At 43.9% G+C, this 27,940-nt stretch overlaps 2 protein-coding genes across 2 annotated transcripts in view; one reads left to right on the top strand and one right to left on the bottom strand.

The window, feature by feature from the left end:
* Positions 1-1,862: 1,862 nt before the first annotated feature.
* Positions 1,863-27,803, bottom strand: LOC123765090 (phospholipid-transporting ATPase IF). Its single transcript, XM_045753525.2, is given in 27 exon segments — positions 1,863-3,273; positions 3,992-4,178; positions 4,799-4,902; positions 5,145-5,290; positions 5,453-5,639; positions 5,851-6,056; positions 6,339-6,441; positions 6,777-6,930; positions 9,007-9,149; positions 9,636-9,782; positions 11,652-11,702; positions 11,705-11,743; positions 12,059-12,222; positions 12,617-12,720; positions 13,527-13,705; positions 14,673-14,834; positions 15,161-15,276; positions 15,849-15,974; positions 18,156-18,256; positions 19,103-19,184; positions 19,294-19,432; positions 19,872-19,952; positions 20,443-20,595; positions 20,849-21,013; positions 21,446-21,535; positions 23,632-23,742; positions 27,380-27,803. Coding segments are annotated over 27 exon segments (3,657 nt in total). The 5' UTR covers positions 27,410-27,803; the 3' UTR covers positions 1,863-2,886.
* Positions 27,772-27,940, top strand: part of LOC123765092 (U-scoloptoxin(11)-Sm5a) — a 36,160-nt gene continuing 35,991 nt past the window's right edge. The window contains exon 1 of the mRNA XM_069333530.1: positions 27,772-27,905. Coding sequence (XP_069189631.1) covers positions 27,879-27,905 — 27 coding nt within the window. The 5' untranslated portion in view covers positions 27,772-27,878. The remainder of the gene's footprint in view (positions 27,906-27,940) is intronic.

Here is a 27,940-nt window from a genome sequence, read left to right as displayed (position 1 = left end):
AAGGGACTTTGTGACTCCCCACCAACATGGGTTCTGTGGGGAATTTTACCCAGCAAGAGTTTGATTACGTACTGTTAAAATACTAGTAGAAATCTACTTTAAAATTAAATGATTGAAATGGACTGTATATGGTAAGTGGACTGTATTATGTTAAATATTCCTACTGGGGTTTATCCACCCTCACCTTTGGGGGGGGGGGTTATTTACGTTCGTAATTTATACCACAATAGTGAATTATCATAAACTACAAAATGAATAATTTGTTAGTGGAGTTACTACATGGATTAGTAGAAAATATCAGTTCTAATCTCTTGAGTCGTAAAGGCCTAATAATGGGCATCGGTTTCCTTAGCTCACAGATGATACAGTTAATGGAGTCTTAATGGTGACTTAGGTAGCGTCGTGATGCACAGATCGACTCGATACTCTCTTCTTCTGGTACGGTACTTGCCAAATAATTCATAAGTACTACACTGTTACCACTACACAGCGTATACTCAAGAAGATGAGGTTACATTAATAATCAGGCTTACCCAAATAATCAGGCTTACCCACTTTGTTAGAGCGCATGCGTCATAACCGGGCAATGTTCAAGAGATCATGATAATGATGATCATTATGCCGGAGTGTGACCCCTGCATTATCCAACACTAGTAACATAACATAAATTACAACAATTGCTCGGAAATAACACTTCCCTGGTACGTTGAGTTCGTTGGTAGAGCGGAAATGGTTCTTTTCTTATGCAAGAGCTCGGGAACTGTGACTATATTTGGCAATTAAGAGGTCAAACGTATAAGCTGCTTCTGTTCCAAGCGCTCGGGTCTTATGCTGTCTGCCTAAAGCGACAGCCCGTCCTCTAAACAAAGACCCAAAAGTGGTTCCATCCACCCGACAAACCCCCTGTGTACGAATGAAAAACGGTTTTCACACGACTCACAACTGATTTCGTTCGAACACCTCCTGAACAAGTGCTTCACTGACGAGTTTTGTTTGAACCACAACACTAATTCTTCACCCACGTACTACAAATGCAAATAATCGCCAACCGAACCTAAACACCTAACCTAACCTATGCCTATATATATGCACAATATGCTAATATATTATAATATTAATTTATATTTAAGAAAATTCTTGTTTTGAATGAACAGCATGTAAAAATTTAGGAATGCGTCAGTGGGGTCGACCGCTGGATGTAATGGACTTGAGTCGAAGACGGGTTGTAAAGCGTAGCGTCTCTTCTTGGCTCGGGACGCTATTCATGCTTGGTTCAAATTACGTCATTATCGACGTGGGGAGAGCCACGCTTGATTTACTGGATATTTAGGTGCAGTAATCATTAATAAGTACTATTTTATCGTATTTATTCTTCACATTGAAAGTTTTATGGTACTACAAGAGAGAAATTATACGAATAGTGGATTCTGCATACGTGGCAACTTCCCAGTTTCTTTGGGACGTTACTGATTACGTTCTCTTTGAGAAATTAGTAACGTTAGTAATATTAGTGTGTACCTGACATAACCGTTTTAACTTGTTATGTCAGGGGTTAGTAGGGACCCCCTGGCATAAGGACCTGGCCGTGCCTGGCCTCGGGCCGGGCTTCGATAGTGGTAGAACTCCCAGAACCCCATCCAGGTACAATCCAGAAGGTACGAAACATATCTTGTGTATCCAAAACACCTATTCTTTCTTACATCCTCTTCAATTCGTCCAGCTTTTCCTTGAGGATTATATCAGTGGGATTTGAGGCCGAAGGTGTCCCTAGGAGCACATTGTTGGTGAGGCCGGTCACCAGTGGTTGGTTATATATTAAATTAAATTGACGTTACTGTAAAGAAAATGCCAATGAAACACTCTTTGTAAAAATAATAAAATTATTATTTCCATAAATCTCTCTCCAATATGACACACAGTGGCTTCAAGTGCCAAAGTTATCTTCAAATATACTTATAATGCTCATAAAAACTTACCAAAGATTTGTATTCAGTTGTACTTTGTTTCTTCACGACGTCCTCGTTATTGGAATGAATTAAATTCATATTTAAGACTTTGAACATCTCAACTGTACTTTTGAAATACTCGAATTTCTGAATTCTGCTACAGTTTTCAACAGTAGATTTGTTGGCGAATTATTTTATGTTTTATATTATTTTCTTTTTAACAATTAATTACAGCTAATATTTATATATATTATATTATATTATATTATATTATATTATATATTGATTGTTCAGAATATTTGCTGCCATTTTAGGCTCATCTTCCGGCTACTGAAAATCATGAGTCATAGTGAAACATTTCAGGTCTAAAATAATATGACAATAATGTATGAGGAGCGACATAAACTCAAGGGCTCAAGAGGAACTTATTCAGGCGTAAATGATCAACAAACGCTAAAATTTGCTAATTCACTTCATACTTCAGCTTACTTCATCACTTAAAAACATTAAATGAACTTATTACCGTTGTCGAGGGACAGGAAATCTTGATTTAGGTCTATGTAGGTTCTATGTAGGTTCTATGTAGGTTCTATGAAGGTCTATGTAGGTTCTCCTTGGCGAGGGCCTAGCCCAAATATTGACCTTCCACAGGATGCAACACAACAATTGCGGAACTCCCGGGTTCCAAGTTTATTGCTGGGTGAACAGATATATTTATATATCAGGTGAAAGGAAACATGCCCAATCGTTTTGAGCCTGCTCGGGGATTGAATCCAGATCCCTCTGTTGCGAACCGAACATGTAGACTACTCTGCTTCCGGACTTATTTAAAGCTCTGGCATATTTATAAACACCTAGCACTGCATCGTGACAAATAATTTATATATACAATATATAATTCGATGCAATATTGCTTCTCAGTATCTATAGTTAATTTATGTCATATAATGGCGCTGTCACAGTCACTTGCCCAGGACCCGTTACTGGAGGGCGTCAGGCTCCCTGAGTAGGCCTTGTTGTCTTCTGACATCCCCTTCTCTATGTTCGTCCCATCCTCTATGTGTCTCCCATTCTCTTTGAGCCTCCCATTTTCTAAGTATGTCCTCTTTTCTATGTGCGTCCCATTTTCTTTTGAATTAACACTTTCTGTAACCGTCCGCCTCTGTACTGTGATTGCATTTTCTCTTTGTTGCATATATTCTTGGCTGATTGTCTCGCTTTGTGGTTTATTGGTAACTTCCCACAAACTCTTAGAGCCCTCTGCAGGATCAAAGGCTTCATTCACATAGCTAATATAAGCTTGAAGAGTAACCGGTATTGCTTTCTCCTGAAAAAATAAGAAGAAATTCAATGTTTTCATCTGCTTGAAAGAAGAAGACTGAGAAAACAATCCTAGTGAATTATGTCTATTCACTTGACGTTCTCCCTTCTACTGATATTGAAAATAACTTTTTTAAGTGGAATGCATAAAAATCAACATTGTGTTGCCTATTTATAAAAGCTTAACTCTTATTATTATTAAATAATTTATTATTTTAACCTAAATAATGTTTTAAGATACAAGTAAAGACCCGTTGACATAGTATTCATTATCAGTAAAGTTCGTTGTGATTAAAATGGTGATTTTGGAATTTAATAGAAAAATATTTATCTTATTACCAAATAAAATTACCATAGGCACTAGTTACTAGTGTTGGATAATAAAGGAGTCACACTCCAGTTACTAATAAAACATGAAGTTACCAAGAATCATAGTGTTATAATATTAGTAATTCAGATTTAAACAAATGGTTATTTGCTTTAGTATTGTCTTTATTACTTCTGAACAGTTATCATTTATATTAGACCAGTAAGTTGCCTAACATTAACTAATTTTATAACACTTTGAGTCTTTGTAACGCCATGCTTTACTAGGAACCTGAGTGTGACTCCTGCATTATCCAACACTAGTAAATAGCGCCTAACAGAGTTCACTAATCAGCAGCTAATTTGAACACGGGACCTTGAGTTAGTGACCCCGTCTATCCTTCCCTGTCTATCCTTACCTTTCTCTCTGCAGCCTTCTTCCTGCGCTCATCCTGCACTCTGACGTCGCTGAAGGAGAGGCAGACCTTCTCGAGGACATCAGGCAAGAGACACAACACCCCCAGCAACACGGACCCCAGCATAAGAGAAGAGCTTTGGAACATTCGATAGTACGTCCAGTAGACCGCGTAGTTGCTGAAGAAGTCTCTGTGCAAGGTCGACAGAGATACGGATGTGAGGACCTATTTTATGTTGAATGTATGAGAGACATTCAAGAGGTTGAATGAAGTTAAAATGAAAATCGCCTGATATTTGGACTTGACCAATTCATGAACATACGATTTACGGATAAACACAAATTATGAGCTTCACAAGCACCAGAGCTTGTGACATGCACGGGTAACTCTGGAAATTCTTTACATGAATAGAAAAAAGATTTGAAGAGATTATGCTAATATTGGCATATTAGCATGACAATACTGTCATGCGCAACAATACGCGTCGTATAGTTAACACCCATGATAAAATCTGGAAAACAACCTCCGCACCTGTAAATGGTGAATAGCTAATTACACGCGTCAAAAGCTTGTGCTCGGAGTTAGAGAGTCGCCGGTGATTTTGACATACCTACGGATACGAGGACCACCAGCATGCTGACTCCTATATTTGAGATGTTTCACGTCCTTCAGGCACCTTAATTGTGAAATTTGCTAGCACTTGAGCACTTATAAGGGAAATAAAACTATGAACTTGAAAGACGCGAGAAGAGGGAACACTTCAACACCAGACACTAGGGATGGGGAGAACATCAGAGATTGGGGACTTACATAATGAGACCCTGATAGAAGAGGATGAGTCCAGCGTAGGCCACAAGGGTGAGAACCATCGACCAGAAGAAGAACTGAGTGAAATATTGCACCTCCAGCACCAGCTGATCTCACCATGGCAGATGGGGGCAAGTCAGTATATATGATGTTAAACACTGGCTTTGTTTATTATTATCACTATTATTATTATTATCATTATTATTATTATTATTATTATTATTATTATTATTATTATTATTATCATTATCATATTCCCATTTTTATTCTTTTAATTACTATTTTTCATTAGCATATATTACACATTTTGAAAAAAGACACATCTCCCTGCTTTGGTCACAGTGCCCACCTTGAGGTTGACGACGAAGACGCAGATGGACACGAGGGTGGTGCCGAAAAGTGAGAGATCTGAGGTCTGGCCGTCGGGCAGGCCGCAGGTGTCGTCAGCGCACAGCAGCATCAGCCCGAAGTACATGGTGCAGGCGTGCCACAGTGCTACGGGCGTGGAGGCCGGGCGGAGGTCAGAGGGAAATGAGGAAGTTTAAGCACACACACATTCGCTCCCAAACCTCAACACCCTTCCCATACCTCCACACATTGCTTTCAAATCTTCAGCGTTGAACTAACAGTAAAGAGTTCGAAACCCCTTCACCTCACCTAAGCAAATCCATTTGAAGAAGTTGAGCCCAGACATGGCGGAGTTGAGAGCGTTATTCTCATACAGATGTGGGCGGTCCAGCAGCAGCTGGGGCGGGAGGTTCTGGTCGAAGAGGCCGTAGATGATGACGGGGAGGGATGTGAAGGTGATGTTGAACATGGTCAGGACCAGGCTCTCATACACGCTCTGATGAAGGATATCAAAATACTAATTATAATAAAAAAAAACTCCTCGTTTTTCTCACCCCTTCTCTCTCTCTCTCTCTCTCTCTCTCTCTCTCTCTCTCTCTCTCTCTCTCTCTCTCTCTCTCTCTCTCTCTCTCTCTCTCTCTCTCTCTCTCTCTCTTCTCTCTCTTTCTCTCTTTTCTCTCTACCTCTCCTCTGTCATGGTCTCCTACCTGAGTGGAGAAGGCGCTCCAGATAGCGAAGAAAACCTGCGGGGTGACGAAGGCGACGTTCTTGTAGAAGGAGTACTGGACGAGAGTGGAGACCCTGACGTAGTACCAGTGGCCGTGCACCAGCAGCACCCTCTTCAGGAAACGGAACCTGGCGAAGGCGAAGTCGGAACACCTCACCGCCTGCCGACCTTCCTTACCCATCACACCTGTTGAACATAAAGTAAATGTTTGTGTATTTGCATAGTTTATAGTTGAGTAAAAATCAGTCATTACGAACCGCGGCGTCGCTAGGCTTGCGGATATCGAACTTCTCTTGGCTTCTGAATCACTCGAGTGAAATTGTTTCAGTTATGGATAGACGCGTTAGGACACGAATGACGACAGTTAAAACTGGAGGAGAAACGGAGGGACATAAGAGGGTTGAAATGTAAGATCAATAAAAAGACATAAATCTCAAACGAAATACAAACAAAAGAAGAAGTACTGACCTAGACCAACGTGGGCTTCCTGGATCATGGAGACGTCGTTGGCGCCGTCCCCGATGGCAGCGCAGACGGGTCTCTCGCTCGAGGTCTTCACCAGCCGCACCGTCTGCACGCACACAACATTCACTCACATTAAATCAGAAATAATCATCTAAGAACAATAATGCACTGATCAAGAGTACAAAAGTCTAAAGAATATATTTCACATAACTGAACTCATCGTTGTGTAACGCCATAAATGTCTTTTATTTGTAAATTAATATATAGAGTTGAGTCATGATGTTTTAGTGAGAGAATATTTCATTTCCTGTCACACCTAGTGGGCATGAGGAAGCACCTCCGCCAAGAGGTCACGTTCAAGGTTACTCTCCCATTACAATTCGATTTGTTACAGTTACAATATCTGCTTTATAGTCACAAGACAAGCATTCCAATTGTTACCTCGGCTTTTTGTCTGGGCGACATCCTGCAGCAGACGACAGCGGTGCACCGCCGACAAATGCTGTAAAACTCCTCCTTCAGATTATCAAACAGCAGCTGCAGTGAGGCGCCGTCCACCACCAGCCCGTAGTAGGAGTCGCCCTCTGAATCCTTCCTAGTGGATGTAAGTTGCGACAGAAGGGGAAAGTCGCGGTGATTGTGAGGTAAGAGTGAGGATTAATAGCGAGAGTAATTTATCCTAGTAATTCCTCCTAGGAATTAGGAGGATAAATAGGGATTATTGATATGCAAGTCTGCAGTTTTCACGTCAGTATCTCAGCAGACTTGAAAGAGGCTTCACTATCGATCACTGACGAATTTTTTTACGGACTATTCATGCCCGTGCCATCTTTTGAGTGGCTTAATCTTTATCAATCAATAAAAGTATTTGTGTACTTCTGATACCATACTACTTGTGAAGGAGGAAATGTACATGTTTATCTCTCAGAATGTTTGGTAACAGGTTTATTGTTTGTGATGTGTGTCTATGTATGTACTAACACGTTGTACTGAACGGGGTGAGAATAGCTTGAGCTACCTCATCCCTTTGTGTGTATTTTACCTCAATAAACTTATTTCAATTTCAATTTCAATCACTAGAAATTTCAGTACCTCAAATAAGATTTAAAATGACACCTATTTTATTAAAATAATAATTAGAAAAAACGAATAATGCTTCTTCAACATACGTCACAAAGCCCCACTTATTACACATAATGCACCGCGCCGTCACGAACAGCGTTTCATGACCCACGTCAAAAACAATGTTTTATTAAATCGAACGTCATTAACAATAACGAAGCGCCCACGTCACAAACAATGCACCATGAAGCGCCCACGTCACAAACAATGCACCATGAAGCGCCCACGTCACAAACAATGCACCATGAAGCGCCCACGTCACAAACAATGCACCATGAAGCGCCCACGTCACAAACAATGCACCATGAAGCGCCCACGTCACAAACAATGCACCATGAAGCGCCCACGTCACAAACAATGCACCATGAAGCGCCCACGTCACAAACAATGCACCATGAAGCGCCCACGTCACAAACAATGCACCATGAAGCGCCTCACGGTACAAACAATGCACCTTGAAGCGTCCACGTCACAAACAATGCACCTTGAAGCGTCCACGTCACAAACAATGCACCTTGAAGCGTCCACGTCACAAACAATGCACCATGAAGCGCCTCACGGTACAAACAATGCACCTTGAAGCGTCCACGTCACAAACAATGCATCTTGAAGCGTCCACGTCACAAACAATGCACATTGAAGCGTCCACGTCACAAACAATGCACCTTGAAGCGTCCACGTCACAAACAATGCACCTTGAAGCACCCACGTCACAAACAATGCAGCATGGAGCGTCCACGTCACAAACAATACACCATGAAGCGTCCACGTCACAAACAATGCACCATGAAGCGTCCACGTCACAAACAATGCACCATGAAGCGCCTCACGGCACAAACAATGCACCATGAAGCTCCCACGTCACAAACAATGCACCATGAAGCGCCTCACGGCACAAACAATGCACCATGAAGCACCCACATCACAAACAATGCACCACGAAGCACCCACGGTACAAACAATGCACCATGAAGCTCCCACGTCACAAACAATGCACCATGAAGCACCCACGTCACAAACAATGCACCATGAAGCGCCTCACGGCACAAACAATGCACCATGAAGCGCCTCACGGCACAAACAATGCACCATGAAGCGCCTCACGGCACAAACAATGCACCACGACGCGCCTCACGTCACAAACAATGCACCATGAAGCGCCTCACGTCACAAACCATGCACCATGAAGCGCCTCACGGCACAAACAATGCACCATGAAGCACCCACGTCACAAACAATGCAGCATGGAGCGTCCACGTCACAAACAATACACCATGAAGCGCCTCACGGCACAAACAATGCACCATGAAGCGCCTCACGGCACAAACAATGCACCATGAAGCGCCTCACGGTACAAACAATGCACCATGAAGCTCCCACGTCACAAACAATGCACCATGAAGCGCCTCACGTCACAAACAATGCACCATGAAGCGCCTCACGGCACAAACAATGCACCATGAAGCACCCACGTCACAAACAATGCACCATGAAGCGCCTCACGGTACAAACCATGCACCAGGGGACCATCACACTACAAAGAACATACTGGCACTGTCGCAGGGAGGCGACGGCGTGGTCAAGATCCCGGAGGCCGGTCAAGGAGAGGACAGTCATGAACCGCTTGAAGTGACCGCAGGAGTAGGCGATGTTGACAGCCGTCTCCACCTTGTCCCCCGTCAACACCCACACCTGGGAGTAGAGGATGCTATACAAGACCTGAACAATGGGACTTATGGGACAAGGAAGGAGAGGGGCTGTGCAACACTTAAGAGTTGAGCATACTATCCCCTATAAGGGCGGAGGCTTCGGATCATCAGCCTACGGAAGGAGGAGGGAATGAAATCAGTAAGCTGACTGCCACATTAGGGAGCCTGACTGCAGACTTTCTCGCCTGCAGACAGTCACTGAGGGTCAACAGTCACTTCAACAGCAAGTTGTTCTCAACATAAGTGTTCCTGAAGCAACAGGCCAATACCACAGATTCCTTACTCTCAGTTTAGAGTTTCCATTAAAATAATAATATTATGGTGAGAGATATGAGGACTTCACATGGGTGATGTCATCGGTGGGGGATGATTGGTTTCATAGCTGGTGATGCCCGCTTCCCGGGGACTCATCTAGATGCCCAACACCAGGAGAGACTCACATTAATGAGCACCGCTCGGAGAGACTCACCTTGATGCCCGCCGCCCGGAGAGACTCTAGAGTCTCCTGAACTCCCTCCTGCAGAAGGTCCTCCACCCCGGTGGCTCCCAGCAGGCTTAGCTCAGTCTCCATCTTGTCTGTCACCTTCTTCACCGCGGCCTCCCGGTCCTCCACCACCTGCACAAACAGGCGATGAGTCACAATAACGTGCCTAAAGTAAGTTGACCAGACCACACACTAGAAGGTGAAGGGACGACGACGTTTTGGTCCGTCAAGGACCATTCTCAAGTCGATTGTCTTGAGAATGGTCCAGGACGGACCGAAATGTCGTCGGCCCTTCACCTTCTAGTGTGTGGTCTGGTCAACACCTGCACAAAGTTCAACAATAGCGTCACCGAGCCTTCCTGGACCGTCAAGTTCACAGACAGAGCCATCAGGGTCAACAGCATCAACAGGACCATAAACATCTTAAATTAAGCTTCCAGGATCATCAATAATTATTAAAATGAAGTCACCAGGGTCAAGAGCACCAGGGACCAAGAGCTATATGGAAATTTTGTTCTGAGTAGTTGAATCTAAACAACAACATTCCCCTGGTTCACACACACACGTACATCTCCTGTGCCAAGTAAGTACGATGGGCTCACCATATCCCGTGCTGCTTGGATTTTTTTTTCCGAGTAGCTGAATCTAAAACTACAACAATCTCCTCGTTCTTACGGGCTATTCATGTCCGTGCCACCTCTTGGGTGGCTTAATCGTCATCAATTAATCAAATCTCCTCGTTGGGAGTTTCGATCGACCACCACAGGAGAAATAGACAAGAGAGAAGGGTGTTTCTCCTGAGCCCCAATTGGTAATCAGAGCGGGATGGGAATTCAGATTATAAATATGGAGTATTTATCTCCAAGTTAAAATAAAATAGCTCATAACAGTTGGGCATGATCTGTTATACGGAAAATATTATTTTAAATAAAAAAACAACAGAGATGACTTAAAATTTGATGTTAATGGCACATGTATGACCATGCGGTACTCACCTAGTTGTGCTTGCGGGGGTTGAGCTCTGGCTCTTTGGTCCCTTCCTCTCAACCGTCAATCAACAGGTTCCTGAGCCTATTGGGCTCTATCATATCTACACTTGAAACTGTGTATGGAGTCAGCCTCCACCACATTACTTCCTAATGCATTCATTTGTCAACCACTCAATATATATATGATAAGGTGAGAAGGTGAGTATGCGAGTTGATGGCATAATGACTGGAGCGATAGTCAGAGGTCTGTTCCCTTGTTAGTCTGAATGGCTAACTCATTATATCACTTTGCCTCTGATCTAAATTATACTATTCCAATCTTTCTTTGTGTATATTCATCGAGGGAATATTTGGATGGGGCCACAAAGTGCACGAATTCCAATCGTATTCTGCACAGCTCAGAAATATCGTTGTCATTCAGTATTTTATGGTTAGCTTTAGAGTCAGTACTTAACTTTGTCCTCAATAAGTATATCATTCATACATCTATTTATTATTCTAGGAAAATGTTGAACCTGGGTTGGTGCTACAAGGTCACCATACAGGGGTGATCAAGGTCACCAGGAGTCATCAAGGTCGCCAAGATTCACCAGGGATCAACAAGGTCACCAAGGTCATCACACATCATCAAAGGCACTTGAAGTCATGAAGGACACCTGTAGTTATCAGTCACCTGGAGTCACCAATGATTGTGAAGGCCATCTGTAATGTCACCAACATCACATTGCTTAGGTCAAAAAGAAGTCCAGATAACTTATGGTCACCAAGGCCATCGACGAGGTCACAAAAAGGAACCAAAAAAGTCAGCAAAATTATAAAAAAACAGCAGTAATTCTTGTTCACTGAGGTCACCACCTCTCATATTTCCTACGATACCACCATGGTACAGAAGTCATACAAAATATATTTATTTATATACATTACAAATACATATTATTACAGACGTATATGAGGTATGAAGACATTTATGTTCGCACTAAAATCCTCGGAAGGTTTGGAGGAAAAGACAGACCTGCTTGGCTTGAGAGAGATGTTGGGCGAAGTCTTGGTACTGGTCCTTTCGTCAGCGCTCTTCCTGGCCACCGCCAGCGTCCGCAGACCCAGCTGAAGGGAGTCAGGGAAGTAACAATTAAATAGATACTTGGAAGCTGAACGAGATAACTTGGGTGAATTCTGATTTGGAAACGAAACGAATTACATATATGGAATTATGTAATTCCGAATATGTACGAATTACATACTCTCTCTCTCTCTCTCTCTCTCTCTCTCTCTCTCTCTCTCTCTCTCTCTCTCTCTCTCTCTCTCTCTCTCTCTCTCTCTCTCTCTCTCTCTCTCTCTCTCATTTTATCGACCTACCTGTCCTCTTTCTCACTCTTTTTCACCCTCACCCTCCTGCTCCCTCCCTACATCACTGCTCACCATGGCGTAGTCGTTGATGTGGGAGAGGGTGGTGTAGTGGAGGCGCTCCAGTTCCGGAGTGTTGATGCAACATCGCTTCAATACGCTGCTCTCGGCTCCCTTCGTCAGCAGCCAGATCTTGCCCGACGCCTCCTCTCGCACCACCACCGACATGCACTTCCGGTCTGAGGACACACACATTCTTCTCAGACTGGGGAACTTCAGGTCGGTGGGGCAGAAGAAAGTGTGTCAAACCTAGATACTTCCGGTTGGTCGTGCATAAGCAGTTGGGTCACTGTCTGTATGTGGGCTCAAGGTGGCTGTGATATTTCTTCAACATAGTGAGTGTATAGCTGTTGCTATCTTAAGCTTGCACTCTCTGTTTCACCACACTCTAACTCAACACTTTCCCGTGTTGGGTCAATATCTAATTTTAAACATAACCCAGGAAATGTGGAAATACAATTGCATGAAATGTATATAGATAATCTCGTGTTTGGAACAGTTTAATGTGTGGCAGCGAGGGAGAAGCAGGCAACATTAATACAACTTTTAATACAGACAACATATTTTACTGACCTGAGTCGAACTCGAGGACCTGAAGACGTGTGAAGATGCAGGTTTCACCACGCACGTTGAGGAGCAGCTTGCCCTTGACCTGGCCCTCGAACACCACCCCGAACCTGTCGACCAAACCCTGTGATACTTCACACACTCGACTTCACCAGGGACGCTCTCTCACACACACCACCACATACACACCTGAAACACATACACACCACTACAAACACATTGGCAGGGTGGACAAAGACAAACTCTTTAGCACGGGTGGAACACGCACAATGGGATACAGGACGCTACCCAAATGAGCCACAGAGACATTAGAAAGATTTTTCAGTGTCAGAGTAGTTAACAAATGGAATGCATTAGGCAGTGATGTGGTGGAAGCAGACTTCATACACAGTTTCAAATGCAGATATAATAGAGCCCAGTAGGCTCAGGAATCTGTACACCAGTTGATTGACAGTTGAAAGGCGGGACCAAAGAGCCAGAGCTCAGCCGCCGCAAGCACAACTAGGTGAGTACAACTAGGTGAGTACACACCACCACACACACACCTGAACCACACACACACCTGAACCACACACGCACCTGAACCACACACACACCACTAAACATTCAACGTTACTTACACACACTGGTGCTTACTCACAGGCCTCGAGAACACAGCCCTCAGCTAGTCAAGTTCAGTCAGAAGGTGAAAATGAAAACAGAGACGAAATACAGAATCTCTGTATCCAAGCTCCAATCACTATCCAAAGCCTTGTTTTAGATAGTGATAAGCTTTGACGCCATGTTTGAGGCCTCAAGAATGGAGTCACGCTAGGCGGCCTCAAGAATTGAATCAGATCACCAGTGTAAATTTTAGACTCCAGCCGTGCCAATATGGCGCTGATATCACCGTATGACCCAAGTGTACACCCACTACCTTGCACAGGCCTCCACAAGGGCCTTCTCGTCCGGGCTCGAGGCCTGGTACTCCAGCGAGAGGTTGGAGAGCTCTGTACCGTTCTCCGTCGTCTGTGCCTCCGTCGTTGCTCTAATCTTAGGGCTCGCCTCTACAGTGTGGCACAGAGCCAGCGTCTGCAGGAAGGTATCCAGGGACGCCTACAATCGGAATAAAAATAATAATAATAATAATAATAATAATAATAATAATAATAATAATAATAATAATAATAATAATAATAATAATAATAATAATAATAATAATAAGGTAGATTAGGCTCTTCGAATCTCGGGCGGAACAGAAATAGTTGGGTACGGATTCTTTTACCTAATGCATCTGTTCACCTAGTAACAAATATGAACCCGGGAGTTAGTTAACCGCTGGGGGTTGCATCCTGAGGACGGTCAGTAGTTAGACTTTGGTAAGAACTTGATATAAGCGAAACGTATATTCATACACAGGCTGCCTGTCCCCTGACAAAATTAATTATATTACCTTAACCGGAAGTACTCCCCCCTCTAAACTTCAGGAGGGCAGAACATCTGGGAATGTCCTGCAAATTCTAGGAGGGCATTATTTCTGGGGGGTTGTCCTCAAAACTCCAGGAGAGCAGTAGTTCTGGGGATGCCCTCTAAACTTCTAAGGAATGTTGACCAAACCACACACTAGAAAGTGAAGGGACAACGACGTTTCGGTCCGTCCTGGACCATTCTCAAGTCGATTGTCTTCTTCTAGGGAATGCCATTAAACAAGGACACATATCCCTAAGCTCGTCTTCATAATCTAAAAAACCCTGGCAAATACTGTGTCTGGTCTCGGGGGGGGGGGGGGCTTGTTGGGAATTAATTTGTCTATTGTTTAATATCATCTTCCTTAGTAACCGCTAAACTAGTCAACTTGTCCCATTCACCTACTCAAACTTGTTAAGTTACAGGTAAAATATATAATTCTCTTCTAGTAAATGCAGATCCAAAGAACTTAATTAGAATACCTCCTATTTCTTTATCACTGCCTCTTACCTGACCTAATGCATTCTTCAATGACCTGATCTTTGCACTAATATGTGCCATACACAGTGAGACAATAAGAAAGAGTAACGTTGGTAAGTAACCGCGTTCAACGTACAGGAAAAGTGCTCAGAGGGACGGTCCTGCTGTTGTCCTCATCCTCGAACGAGTGCATCACCCCGTCTACGTCCACGAACTTCACCCCCAAGACAGAACACTGACGAAAGTTCATGCAGTTCTCGGTGAGCGTGCCGGTCTTGTCCGTAAACAGGTACTGTACCTGCAACATATACGTCACAGACACAGTTCGATAAGTGGAGAATATTCAGAAAGGAGTAACGTAATATTTATTTCTATTCTTAAATTATATAATCAAAAAGAAAGTGCAGGCATTTGATTAAGGTTTCACTACTTAAATTGACTAATTCACGGAAACGATCTGCTGATGGAACATTGTTTATCAAAGCTTATCGAGATGAAGTGAGGTAAGCAAGATGAGGGAGTGAGATGTTGTTGTTAAAGATTCGCTACCTGGAACAAAAAGTTCCAAGTAACACGGGCTATGGTGAGCCCGTAGACGGGAGTGAGAGGCAGTTGTTGTCTCACCTGTCCCAGCTCCTCATTCAAGTCTGAAGTGTTGCACTTGCATCGCTCCCCTGTCTTGTTACACCTCAGCTCGTCGTCCCAACCGATGAACATGGCGCCCAGGAACTTCTGCATCTCTGGAGAGGTCCTCCAACGGTTGAATATTACCGCATAAAGATGTTTGGCAAGGATGTCTATTTTATACAGCCAACGTCATTCATATAACGTTCATAACCTGCCGCGTCTAATTTGGAAAAGTCCAAGATGCTTTAAATGTTTAACAAAAATATATAAAGATTGTTCTCTTCTTATTGCTGCAGTCATAAAATGAGAGTCAGTCTCTGTGGAAGTCGTGTATATTGAATTAATTCGTGTTCTACACAGGATGGAATCTCTATGAACAAATCCACAAGGGCCGTGACGAGCATTCCAACCTGCATCCGAGAGCATCCCAGACTCTGCCTAAATCGACTGAGCTACGACCATGTACGACCATGTCGTAGCTCAGTCGATTTAGGCAGCGTCTGGGATGCTCTCGGACGCAGGTTCGAATCCTCGTCACGGCCCTTGTGGATTTGTTCATTTGATGCATCACGCAATTGTGATTTCTGTGTGTAATCTCTATGCTGTCACTTCAGTAGCTATAGAGGACAAATGAGTGACTTAATGCTGGTATTTACCTTAGATGGGCAGTGGAGCCGACACTTACCTAGGGTCACATAGAGGGAGATTGGAATGATGTAATTGAAAATGACGAGGAAGGAGAAACTGTCCTGAATGACGTCTCTTGAGGTGAGGGTGTAGTTTGCCGGCAAGCCCAGGTACCACATCTTACCTGTCCATACAAGCAACAATACTCCTCATCAACACCCTCACCACCACCACCTCTCTACACTCCTTACATATAAATACACAAGAACTGACGACTTTATAATGGTCCAGGACGGACCGAAACGTCGCCTGCACATAAGAACTCATATTTAGTATAACATTTAATGCTTCGATTATTAAATGGTACGAAGTATTAAACAATTTAAGGATCCTGATATTATATTTTTTGGAAAACACTAATCTGCAATTAATGAAATGCTTTTGTTACCCAATACCTAGTCCAATACAATGTTTTGGTTATGGGAAGATCTAGTATTTAACACTTCAAGAGTCATTGGGTTCTAGAATCATGCGAGAAGTACTTGGATAAAAAGCATTAATGGGGCTTAATCACAGAGTCCGATAAGGACACATGGAAACATATTTTTGTATGAATATTTTCATGTGTGTGTGTGGTTTACCTAGTTGTGCTTGCAAGGGTTGAGCTTCGGCTCTTTGATCCTACCTCTCAACTATCAATCAACTGCTGTACAGGTTCCTGAGTCTATTGTGTGTGTGTGTGTGTGTGTGTGTGTGTGTGTGTGTGTGTGTGTGTGTGTGTGTGTGTGTGTACTCACCTAATTGTACTCACCTAATTGTGCTTGCGGGGGTTGAGCTCTGGCTCTTTGGTCCCGCCTCTCAACCGTCAATCAACTGGTGTACAGATTCCTGAGCCTATTGGGCTCTATCATATCTACATTTGAAACTGTGAATGGAGTCAGCCTCCACCACATCACTTCCTAATGCATTCCATTTGCTAACTACTCTGACACTGAAAAAGTTCTTTCTAACGTCTCTGTGGCTCATTTGGGTACTCAGCTTCCACCTGTGTCCCCTTGTTCGCGTCCCACCAGTGTTGAAAAGTTCGTCCTTGTTTACCCGGTCGATTCCCCTGAGGATTTTGTAGGTTGTGATCATGTCCCCCCTTACTCTTCTGTCTTCCAGTGTCGTGAGGTGCATTTCCCGCAGCCTTTCCTCATAACTCATGCCTCTTAGTTCTGGGACTAGTCTAGTAGCATACCTTTGGACTTTTTCCAGCTTCGTCTTGTGCTTGACAAGGTACGGGCTCCATGCTGGGGCCGCATACTCCAGGATTGGTCTTACATATGTGGTGTACAAGATTCTGAATGATTCCTTACACAGGTTCCTGAACGCCGTTCTGATGTTAGCCAGCCTCGCATATGCCGCAGACGTTATTCTCTTTATGTGGGCTTCAGGAGACAGGTTTGGTGTGATATCAACTCCTAGATCTTTCTCTCTGTCTGTTTCATTAAGTACTTCATCTCCTATTCTGTATCCTGTGCCTGGCCTCCTGTTTCCACTGCCTAGTTTCATTACTTTGCATTTACTCGGGTTGAACTTCAACAGCCATTTGTTGGACCATTCACTCAGTCTATCCAGGTCATCTTGTAGCCTCCTACTATCATCCTCTGTTTCAATCCTCCTCATAATTTTTGCATCGTCGGCAAACATTGAGAGGAACGAATCTATACCCTCTGGGAGATCATTTACATATACCAGAAACAGTATAGGTCCAAGGACTGACCCCTGCGGGACTCCACTTGTGACGTTTCGCCACTCTGAGACCTCACCCCTCACACAGACTCGTTGTCTCCTGTTGCTTAGGTATTCCTCTATCCACCGGAGTACCTTCCCTCTCACTCCAGCCTGCATCTCCAACTTTCGCACTAGCCTCTTGTGTGGCACTGTATCAAAGGCTTTCTGACAATCCAAAAATATGCAGTCTGCCCACCCTTCTCTTTCTTGCCTTATTTTTGTTGCCTGGTCGTAGAATTCAAGTAACCCTGTGAGGCAGGACCTGCCATCCCTGAACCCATGTTGATGCTGTGTTACAAAGTTCCTTCGCTCCAGATGCTCCACTAGTTTTTTTCGCACAATCTTCTCCATCAGCTTGCATGGTATGCAGGTTAGGGACACTGGCCTGTAGTTCAGTGCCTCCTGTCTATCCCCTTTCTTGTATATCGGGACTACGTTAGCTGCTTTCCAAGTATCTGGCAGTTCCCCTGTTGCCAGTGATTTGTTGTGTGTGTGTGTGTGTGTGTGTGTGTGTGTGAGAGTATCTTCATGTGTGTCTTCGTGTGAGTGTGTGAGTAGCATCCTGTAGTCTCCCTGGTCTGGAACTCACTCATGACAGCGAGGTCGTACAGCTGATACTTGAGGACGGTGCAGATGATGATCTCCAGCACCAGCATCACCAGGAAGAACACCAGGAAGTTGTTCATGGACCTGCAAAACACATTATTATTTGTTCACTTGGAGATTATTGTTGGTAGATACGATAAAGCCCAATGGTTGCTGCTATAGTTAATGATATCTGGAGTTGGTTGATTTATTAGTTATTGTGGGCAGTTGTGATAGCTTCTCCTAGTTGTGATTGTGTTATTACTTCTTGTAATTTGGCATTAATCGTAACTGTGATTATTGTTAATGGAGGTAATTATTGACAGACTTGGTTGTGGGAGGTAGTTGTAGCTATTGCTGGCGATTGTTGTTTTTGCAAGTGTTGTTGCTGTTTATAGAGATTGTTACTGATTGTTGGGGATTGTAATTGCTAGTGAATGTTACTGTTTCTGGAGGTTGTTACTGATTGTGTTATTTCCAGTTTTGGAGGTCTGGAATGTTGGTAATTATTTTTGCTGATAATTGTGGTTGTTATTTTGATTTATTTTATTGCTGTTTTGCTTGTGGGTTATTTCTTGTTGCTGTTATTGCTAGTAGTAGCTGTTATTTCTAATGGTTGTTATTGATTGCGGTAGTTTTTATTGCAATTGGTTGTGGTTATATCAGTGACTGTTACAAATGATATTGACTGACATTATAACTATTGCCTCTTGTTATTTCTAGCGGTTATTACTGTTATTGGCGGCTCTAATTGCCATCCTTGTAAAATGATAACTCTTTCATTCTCTTTCTTCAACCACTCACTGTCAACATTTAAAGAAAGACATTATACACATATATAAACTGTTCACACTGGACCGGATCATGACAACTACGTAACTTTCGTGTTCATTGCTGTCCACTTTGAACACAGAGTGCTGAAGGGAACTCAGGGCCAAAGAGGATACTCACTTCTCCACTGTGGAGAACTTGTTCCCAGTCATCTTGGAGTTGAGAGCCATCTTGGTCTCTTCTCCTGTGTATACTGCGACCCCTGTAAGTGGAGGCAAGCTCAGTGGTAGTGCAGGAGTGGAGGCAAAACATTGGTGCTCAACTGACAGACAGACATAGACAGAGACAAACAGAGATAGAGCCCAACTGACCATAGACGGTGGAGGTGTTCTTGAGTCTGGCGCCCCTGGGGAGGAGGTTCTCCGTGGCCAGGGAGGCCGTGTCGGGCACTCCGGCCCCCCGGTATACCTCCAGCCGACCCTTGAAGTCGTACAGGTTCGGGTGCGGCAGCTGAAGCGAAATGTTATTTTATTAAGACTTATGCTGTAATCCAGTTCATAAGTAACATATATGGCATATTTTATATGGAAATTTAAGCAAGATTAGATATTTTACTTATATTTCTCGTCCAAATGATATTATACATTTTGCTTACTGTAAATATTATGTTGCGTTTCTTATATGTAAACAAGTATGTACGTGGACAGAGCGTTGTAATCTATGCAAAACACTCATAAATGTCCTATTAGACATTTCTTCTTGACTGACGATGGGTATATGTGACTACTCTGTACTTCTCTAAGCTGAAATGATCTCATATTTACTGTTAAATGGTATACGGACATCTTTGGTGACCTGACACTGACTTTGCAAAGTCTGGTAATAACTTGCATGACCTGGCACTGACACTGAGTGACCTCGCACTTACCTCGTGGCGTCTAGAACTGACCTGGCACTCTATGATGGCCCTCAGTCTCCACAGGTCGTCCACGTCGGTCAGGTAACTGGTCTTCTCGGGGCACAGGAAGGTCTGAGGAGTAAGAAGGGTGAAGGGGAGAGAGCGCAGGGGTTAAGAGGAGGGAGGGGGGTGAACGAGAGGAAGAATGTTTCAGGAAAAAAGATCGTCATATCATCAACTTCATCATATTAGAACACGTTGACAGCAAAATACTTTTCACGAAATGACATGAGGTACAAACAGCTTACACAGATACTCTATGCTAGTCACACCAGAGGACAACTGGTATATTCTCTTACAATTATATATAGAGTTGATGAGTGCGTGTTGAGATACACCAAGACGTCATGGTGCCACATTGACACTTACTGACGCCCAGCTTACCTACCTTAAGTTGACCAAAACACACTAGAAAGTGAAGGGACGACGACGTTTTAATCATTCACAATCGACTTGAAAATGGTCCAGGACGGACCGAAACGTCGTCGTCCCTTCACTTTCTAGTGTGTTTTGGTCAACATATTTCTGCCACGTTATTGTGACTCCTCATCTGCTAATCTACCTTAAGGTTGGTTTCTCCGTCAAGGTTGGCGGTCGTGACACTACACTTGCCCTCAGAGTCAGTGGACATGAGGAGTAGCAAGTCGCAGGGGAACTGCTCGTCTGACGCTATCTCTACGATGTCCCCGACCTCGATGTCCTTCGTGCGCAGGTCCTGGTCACATTACATGGAGCAATTACACATCATAGTTCCCAAGTGAGCTAGTAGAGAATCATTGTTATCAAGTCCTTCCACTCTGTGTTGCTTCCCTGCTGCAAAATTAAATCCCATTTTTCGCTTCTTTCAGCTGACCTAATTTTTATTTTAGCACAGTTCCTAGCAGATAAGCCGCCAGAACCATGTCACCTTGCTATGTTAATATTTCTAACTCGTACGTCAACGCTTAGCTTCTATTCACAGTACTCACCGTAACGACACCGTCCCGCAGGACTCTGGAGGCGGCGTTGTTGACCTTGTTGTCCTCTCGGTGACGGAGCCAGTCCTCGTAGCCCTGCTTCACCGCCGTCACCGCCACCACGAACACCAGCGGCAGGATGCTCGTCATCGGTGACACCGGACTGTCGATGAACAACTGCACCACAGACAGCCCAGACAAGCCAAGAACATCAGTATGCGCGGCATGAAATGTTCCCTCCGGAAATTGTCAAGGTGCTTAGTTTATGCATACAATTGTGTATTTCATATATCCACCCGTTGGGATATGGTGGACGGGCTACAGAGTTACTTAATGGGCTTCAGAAACTAGACCAACAGTTATCTTAACTAATCAAGATGCAGTAATGTCGAACACTTTACTTTTGATAAACAAAAATATAATTAAGTGTGCTAATCATTTACTACAAAAGTATGGTTTATATATAGATTAATAATTCTAAGTCAAGGGCCAGGAATTGTTACTATTCCTGAAAAAATGATACTCTAATTAAGTATAATTCTTGTTAATCCTTTATTGTTTATTTTGTATTACACTGCAGCTACAGCCATCCGGAGCACCGCACCTCACCTGTATTATGGCCACACACAGGAAGTAGAAGTTGGCAATCCGTCGGAACTGCTCAAAGAGGTTCTTGGGGATGAAGTTGAGGATGGAGTACTGTAACGAGGAAGTGGAGGCAACTTATTGAGCGTCTCACTATACCTGTACCTGTATTGCTCTGTAACTTCAAACGCAGCTGTTCTTATTCCTGTACCCGGTAAGTGAGCTTCAGCCTGACCTACCTTGTTGTTCCTGAATATATTATGTTCACTAGAATGTATCTGACGCCTGAGTTTATATAGCGCTGGACAGCTTCCTGTAAGATTGACTGGTACTCATTTGAACGAGTAGATTTTTATCATGGTTACAAATGTTACTCTAGAACTGAATTTTATGTATTCTCATCTTATCAGAACAAGGTAACGTTTACATGTACATTACAGAACAGGCATCTCTGATCCACCTCAACACAGGTCTGCGACACACTACATGTTCATTCACAATAAATAACTACAAATAAAAATATCACGAACCAGGGGATAGCAATGAAATACTTTTATGAGAGAAATGCAAAATTTTTTAGCAATACGGTAGGCTCAAACTCTGGAGTTAGTGAGTTCGGTCCCACTGAATTTGAATTTGTGACCAAAGGATTTTGTATGGAAGGGGAAGAGGATAGGAGAGTAATGGGAGGTGGACATACAGGAAATGAAGGATGAGAGGGATGATAAAGTTTATTGGCGTGTCCAACATGGATTTGTTGTGATGGAACAGCTGTGAGAGTCGGGGTTTGGGGTTACTTGGTTACCACGTCAGCCGTGAGTCTCTGACGAGGCTGTTAGTGCTGTTGCCTGTGCATCCCGTCCTCTAAACAAAGGCCCAAAATCCATTCCATCCACCCGCCAAACCCCCCCGTTTATGAATGAAAAACGGTTCTACACACGACTCGCAACTTATGACGTTCGAACACATCTCGAACAATGGCTTCGCTGAAGACTTTCCGAACCACAACGCTGTAAATGCTTCACCCACATACTACAAATACAAATAATCGCTGAAAGAACCTAAACACCTGACCAATGCCTAAATATGCACAATATGTTAATATATTCCAATATTTATTTATATTTGAAAAAAGTCTTGCTTTGAATGAACAGCATGGTAGAATTTACGAATGCGTCTTTGGGGTCGGCCGCTGGATGGAATGGACTTTTGTCTGAGGACGGGTTGCGGACGGACAGACACAGACAGAGCAGATGATTAATATCGATCTCTGTCGCATCGAATATTAAGAGTGTGAATTCGGTCATGAAAACGTATTCAGCCACGTTAACATTACATGATAACACTATGGGAAGATACACAGATAATGAGATCTTTTGGAGCTTCACGAGTGACTGAGGCAGCTACCAAGGCAACGCCTGTCTCCAGCGATAAGGGAGATAAGAGGCGCTACATTAGTGCTCGCAAAAGCTACTGTGAATAGAGATCAGCTTTTGTCAGCACCGAGTGTGGTGTGAAGCCCACCGGTATGTTTGGTGATCTTAATCCCTATATTACTGCTGATACGGGACACAGTGACCCCTCCTGCCACACTCCTCTCTGCCTACATGGCTTTCCTTGGTTCCTGTTAACAGGAACCAGGGAACCAGGAACCAACATCCACTGATGTATGCCACATTGTCTTCTAATTGTACAAAAAACCCTGAGCACGCTCATGTGAGGTACAGACGACACTCACAGCAACTGATACAGATGGCACTGACCGCTACTGACACAGGCGACACTGACACAGGCGACACTGACACAGGCGACACTGACACAGGCGACACTAACACAGGCGACACTGACACAGGCGACACTGACACAGGCGACACTAACACAGGCGACACTGACACAGGCGACACTGACACAGGCGACACTGACACAGGCGACACTAACACAGGCGACACACATGCCGCCGTGGCAGCCAGGTGTGGCGTCCCACCCAGGAGACAACAAGCTTTTCACCTTGATTTGATTGATTGTTGCCGCCGAAGGCGGCTAGTTTATTGTGCACCATACTCATCCTGTGAGCGGTAGCGCAAAAGCATTACAGAGGGCACAAAAGGTCTTTATCAGACCTCATCTTAGATTATTACATAAACAATTTCTTCAGTCCTTCACACCTTATAGATACAATGTCAGCTAGTTACAGAGAAAGTGCTATTCACCTTGGAGGTCTTGATCCTGTTGTGGCAGTAGCGGGGCGGTGCGGGCGGCTCCGTCATCTCCTCCGGTGCCTGGCGGTTCACCAGCACCGTCCGAGTGGTCACCAACTGCTGCTGTCAGCAGGCGTCAGCCGGACAGCGTCAGTGGACAAAGAGAACTAAGAGTTAGATTAGGTCAAAGGTACGACCTCTCGACCTTCGATCAATTACTTTAATTTTACATTTGCTAATATATTTATTTATTCAACCCATTATTTTGTGTACTGGTATACATGATCTGGGTGTAAGGAAACACTTGTTCAGTGTGAGTCTTGGGTGTAAATGGGTTGATGTGGAAGTGGAGGTAATGAAGCAAGCACAACTAGGTGAGTATACAGTACACAGTAAGTACATTAGACACGCGACAAGTTACAAAGGCGGGGTCCAAGAGCTAACAGTTCGATCCTGCAAGCATAAATAGTACACGCACACACTTGGGGTGGGAGTCAACTTCCACAAGTGTTAATGAGGCGAGTTGAGTGGATAACAGTGTGTCCGTCCTGAGTGCTCGCCTCCAAGAGTGCATCTCATGAAATCGTTAATAAATAGATCAAGCAGGTTTGGTCTCTGTGTGAAGCACTTGTTCCGGAAGTGTTCGAACGTCATCAGTTGTGAGTCGCGTGTAAACCGTTTTTCATTCATAAACAGCGGGTTTGGCAGCCCGTCCTCCAAACAAAGATCCAAAAGTGATTCCATGCACCCGCCAAACCCCCTGTTTACGAATGAAAAACAGTTTACACACGACTCACAACTGTTGACGTTCGAACACTTCTGGAACAAGCGCTTCACTGACGAATTTTGTTCGAACCACAACGCTGTAAACGCTTCACCCACGTACTACAAATACAAATAACCCCTAACCGAACCTAAACACCTAACCTAACCTATGCCTATATATGCACAATATGCTGCTAATATATTATATTATTAATTTATATTTGAGAAAATTCCCGTTTTGAATGAACAGTATGTACAAATTTATGAATGCTTCTGTGGGGTCGACAGCTGGATGTAATGGACGTGAGTCGAGGTCGGGTTGAACATTGTCAAGCGTTGCCACAGTGCTGTCCGCGTGATCGCCGCAACATGGTTTGTCAAGGTAACAAGACTTCAGGTGCGTGTTGTTCGACTTGTCTTGCTGCAGGATCTTCAAGTGTGTGGTCCTCCCCAACGTGAACTATCTGAAAGCGTGTGTGAAACGCCAACGAGAGGACTTTGATCACCAGGTGCGTCATACCCGCCAACGAATCCTGATTACCAATCAGCAGTCCATCACCATACCACGTGTCAGCACGGAAGGCATTATTCTTTTAATAATTTTGCTCCGAGGGAGTGGACATACCGCCATAGCAGCATGTACAACACTCTCCAACAGGAAGAAAACTCGCTGGGTTGTTCATCCTGTCACTTGTACCTAGACACAGATGGGACTTGCTTAACTGTCTCAGGTGAACAGCGTAACAAGGAGATTAACATTTGTCAACCCCTAAAATTCGTCTTATTATTCGGGTGCAAAATAGGGGAATCTTATCAACAGTATCTATATTTAACAAATAGTATTTTCCAATCTCAAACAATGTAGGGATTTATTATTCTACACATTACACACAGAAATGACAATTGCGTCATGCATCAAATGAACAAATCCACAAGGGCCGTGACGAGGATTCGAACCTGCGTCCGAGAGCATCCCAGATCAGCTCAGTCGATTAAGGCAGCGTCTGGGATGCTCTTGGACGCAGGTTCGAATCCTCGTCACTGCCCTTGTGGATTTGTTTGTTCTACACATATTTCTAATGTCTCTTAGATGTTCACATTCTCTCAGATAGTGGTCAAGGCGGTGTCCGTCACTTTCACCAAAGATTCTGCAGCTTCGCTGCTCAACTGTTGTTTCCATCCCGAATCTCCATGGATATTTGAATCCAAGACAAATTCTTGCTATTATTAATTCTCTCCCGCGGCCACCTTCTCTTCGTCCATAATGATTGGGATTGCCAGCAGCAACCACATTGTTCCACCGTACAGATTGTCTGATTTGTTCTTCTATCCTCCTTTCCTCAGGTACCTTGTCACGGTGATGTTGCTTGATAATACCTCTAATTTGTAGAAGAGTCTTGGGTTGGACAATTAGAAAGTAGAATTTACTATTGAATTTGGACAAACAGGAAAATTTTTGTGTTTATGTTACTAATTAAACCTAACCATTTAAGGCCTAATTCACGCTATGTGAGGGCTAACATAGTGCATATGTATGCTATACTAGGACTAGGAATATTTAAGTTTGGATTTTAGTTGTAGCTTTTCTGGAAACTATAGAGTGAATGTTGACCAGACCACACACTAGAAGGTGAAGGGACGACGACGTTTCGGTCCGTCCTGGGCCATTCTCAAGTCGAACGTTCTTCAGTCACGTTATTGTGACTTATCCCCTGCATATACAGTGAATAGTACCAAACTCTTCTATCTGTCCATTGCGTCAATATGTTTACGATTGTCCACATAGTTCCAAAAAGTACCATCAAAACAGGAGGATGGGTTGAAGGGGGTGGGGAGGATGGGTTGAAGGGGGTGGGGAGGATGGGTTGAAGGGGGTGGGGAGGATGGGTGAATGTTTAGTGGCACGGTAAGTGTTGAAGTTGGGTGCTATGGGGAGATAAGAGTAGGGGGGCGGGGGGGGGGCAGTATACACTGATAACACATGTATGTGATAAGCTCTCCTACCCCCTCCCCGCCCATTGCCACCATGCCCTCGGTGTTGCAAGTGGGGGAGGATAGTGGAGTGTATCACGTAGGAGGACCTGGGGTGGGGACAGGTGGACAGGGGATGGGTAAGATGGGGATAGGTGGGCGTGGCCAGGGGACGATCTGGTGGTTGGTTGTCACTCGTAATTCTTCACGGTATTCATTTCACCAGAAAATCTTTGGTATGGAATGTTTTAAGGCATGACTTAGATATTACCGTATTCCGTGACTCTTTTTTTTTTTTTTTTTTAGTACTTTTTGTTCTCCGGTATGTGACGTTCTCAAGTCTTACACGTAACTGGTACTCTAAGAGTGTGAGGCATTAGACATATTTGGTGTTGTCGAAATGTTGCACACATTTGTCCGGACGACGAGAGAATGTGTAACAAAATAGACGTCTAAAAAAGGTTCAGTTGAGTTTGTGTGAGCTCGTATGTGCTTACGAGGGTTGACCTTGGGCTCTTTGGTCTCTCCTCCCAAATGTGTGTGTGTGTGTGTGTGTGTGTGTGTGTGTGTGTGTGTGTGTGTGTGTGTGTGTGTATTTCCTATTTGTATTTACATCTTGTGCCTGCAGAATCGAGATATTAGCCCTTGGAACCCGCCTTTCTAACCAGTTTATTTGTCCTGTATTATGTCCACACATATATTTCTCTCTAACACACACACATATACACACACATATACATTCACATCCCCAGGAAGCTGCCTTAGTAGCTGTCTAATTTCCAGTTACCTGTTTACTGCTAGGTGAACAGAATGATCAGGTGAAATAAACTCTGCCCATTTGTTTCTGCTTCGGCCGAGTATTGAACCCTGGCCCTTTGTGTGTGTGTGTGCATGTGTGTGGGTGTGTGTACACGTGTGTGTGTGTGTGTGTACACGTGTGTGTGTGTGTGTGTGTGTGTGTTTACATGTGTGAACGCTCAAATCCGCCAAAATGTGGCAGCAACAGGAAGGTAACGCCACTCACCTTTGTCTTCCTGAACGGCCACCGCACCATCTCTGCAACTACGTTCCCCGTGCGGACATATAAATATATTATCAGCGTTTAAGTTGCTCTTCACTGGTGGAATAACTAGGTATTAGTGAGGCGTGTGCGGTGGTCGCCGGCACCAGGGCGGCGGAGACGGCATCGTGGCCTCACGTGATGAAGCAAGCCCTCCGAGGCTGTCACTGATAGAATATGCAGTTATTTCCTGGTGCAAAATGTGAATCAGGTGCCTTCATTAACTGGGGAAGGATCCTGACTGTATATTACGTGCCTGGGCGTCAGGTTACCTCGTTACTTTCGCATCGCTACATTGAGCGTCCGGGTGTGTTAGTTCAAGGAAAGTTGCTGTGGTCCTCGTGTATATCTGGTGTAAATTATTGAGTGTAGTCAGTTGTGGTGTTGATACACTGTCCGTCAGTACTCGCCAGGGATATTTCTTTAAGACCTCCTCGCAAGATAAACACTGTGTAACCTATATATGATTTCCACACTGAGCCAGACCGATGTGAGTGATTTATTTCTTTATGTACACGACCATTC

The sequence above is a fragment of the Procambarus clarkii genome, chromosome 29 (assembly GCF_040958095.1).
Source record: "Procambarus clarkii isolate CNS0578487 chromosome 29, FALCON_Pclarkii_2.0, whole genome shotgun sequence".
Taxonomy (NCBI): domain Eukaryota; kingdom Metazoa; phylum Arthropoda; class Malacostraca; order Decapoda; family Cambaridae; genus Procambarus; species Procambarus clarkii.
Note: the sequence above shows the minus strand (reverse complement) of the source record. Positions and strands in the feature narration are given on the sequence as shown.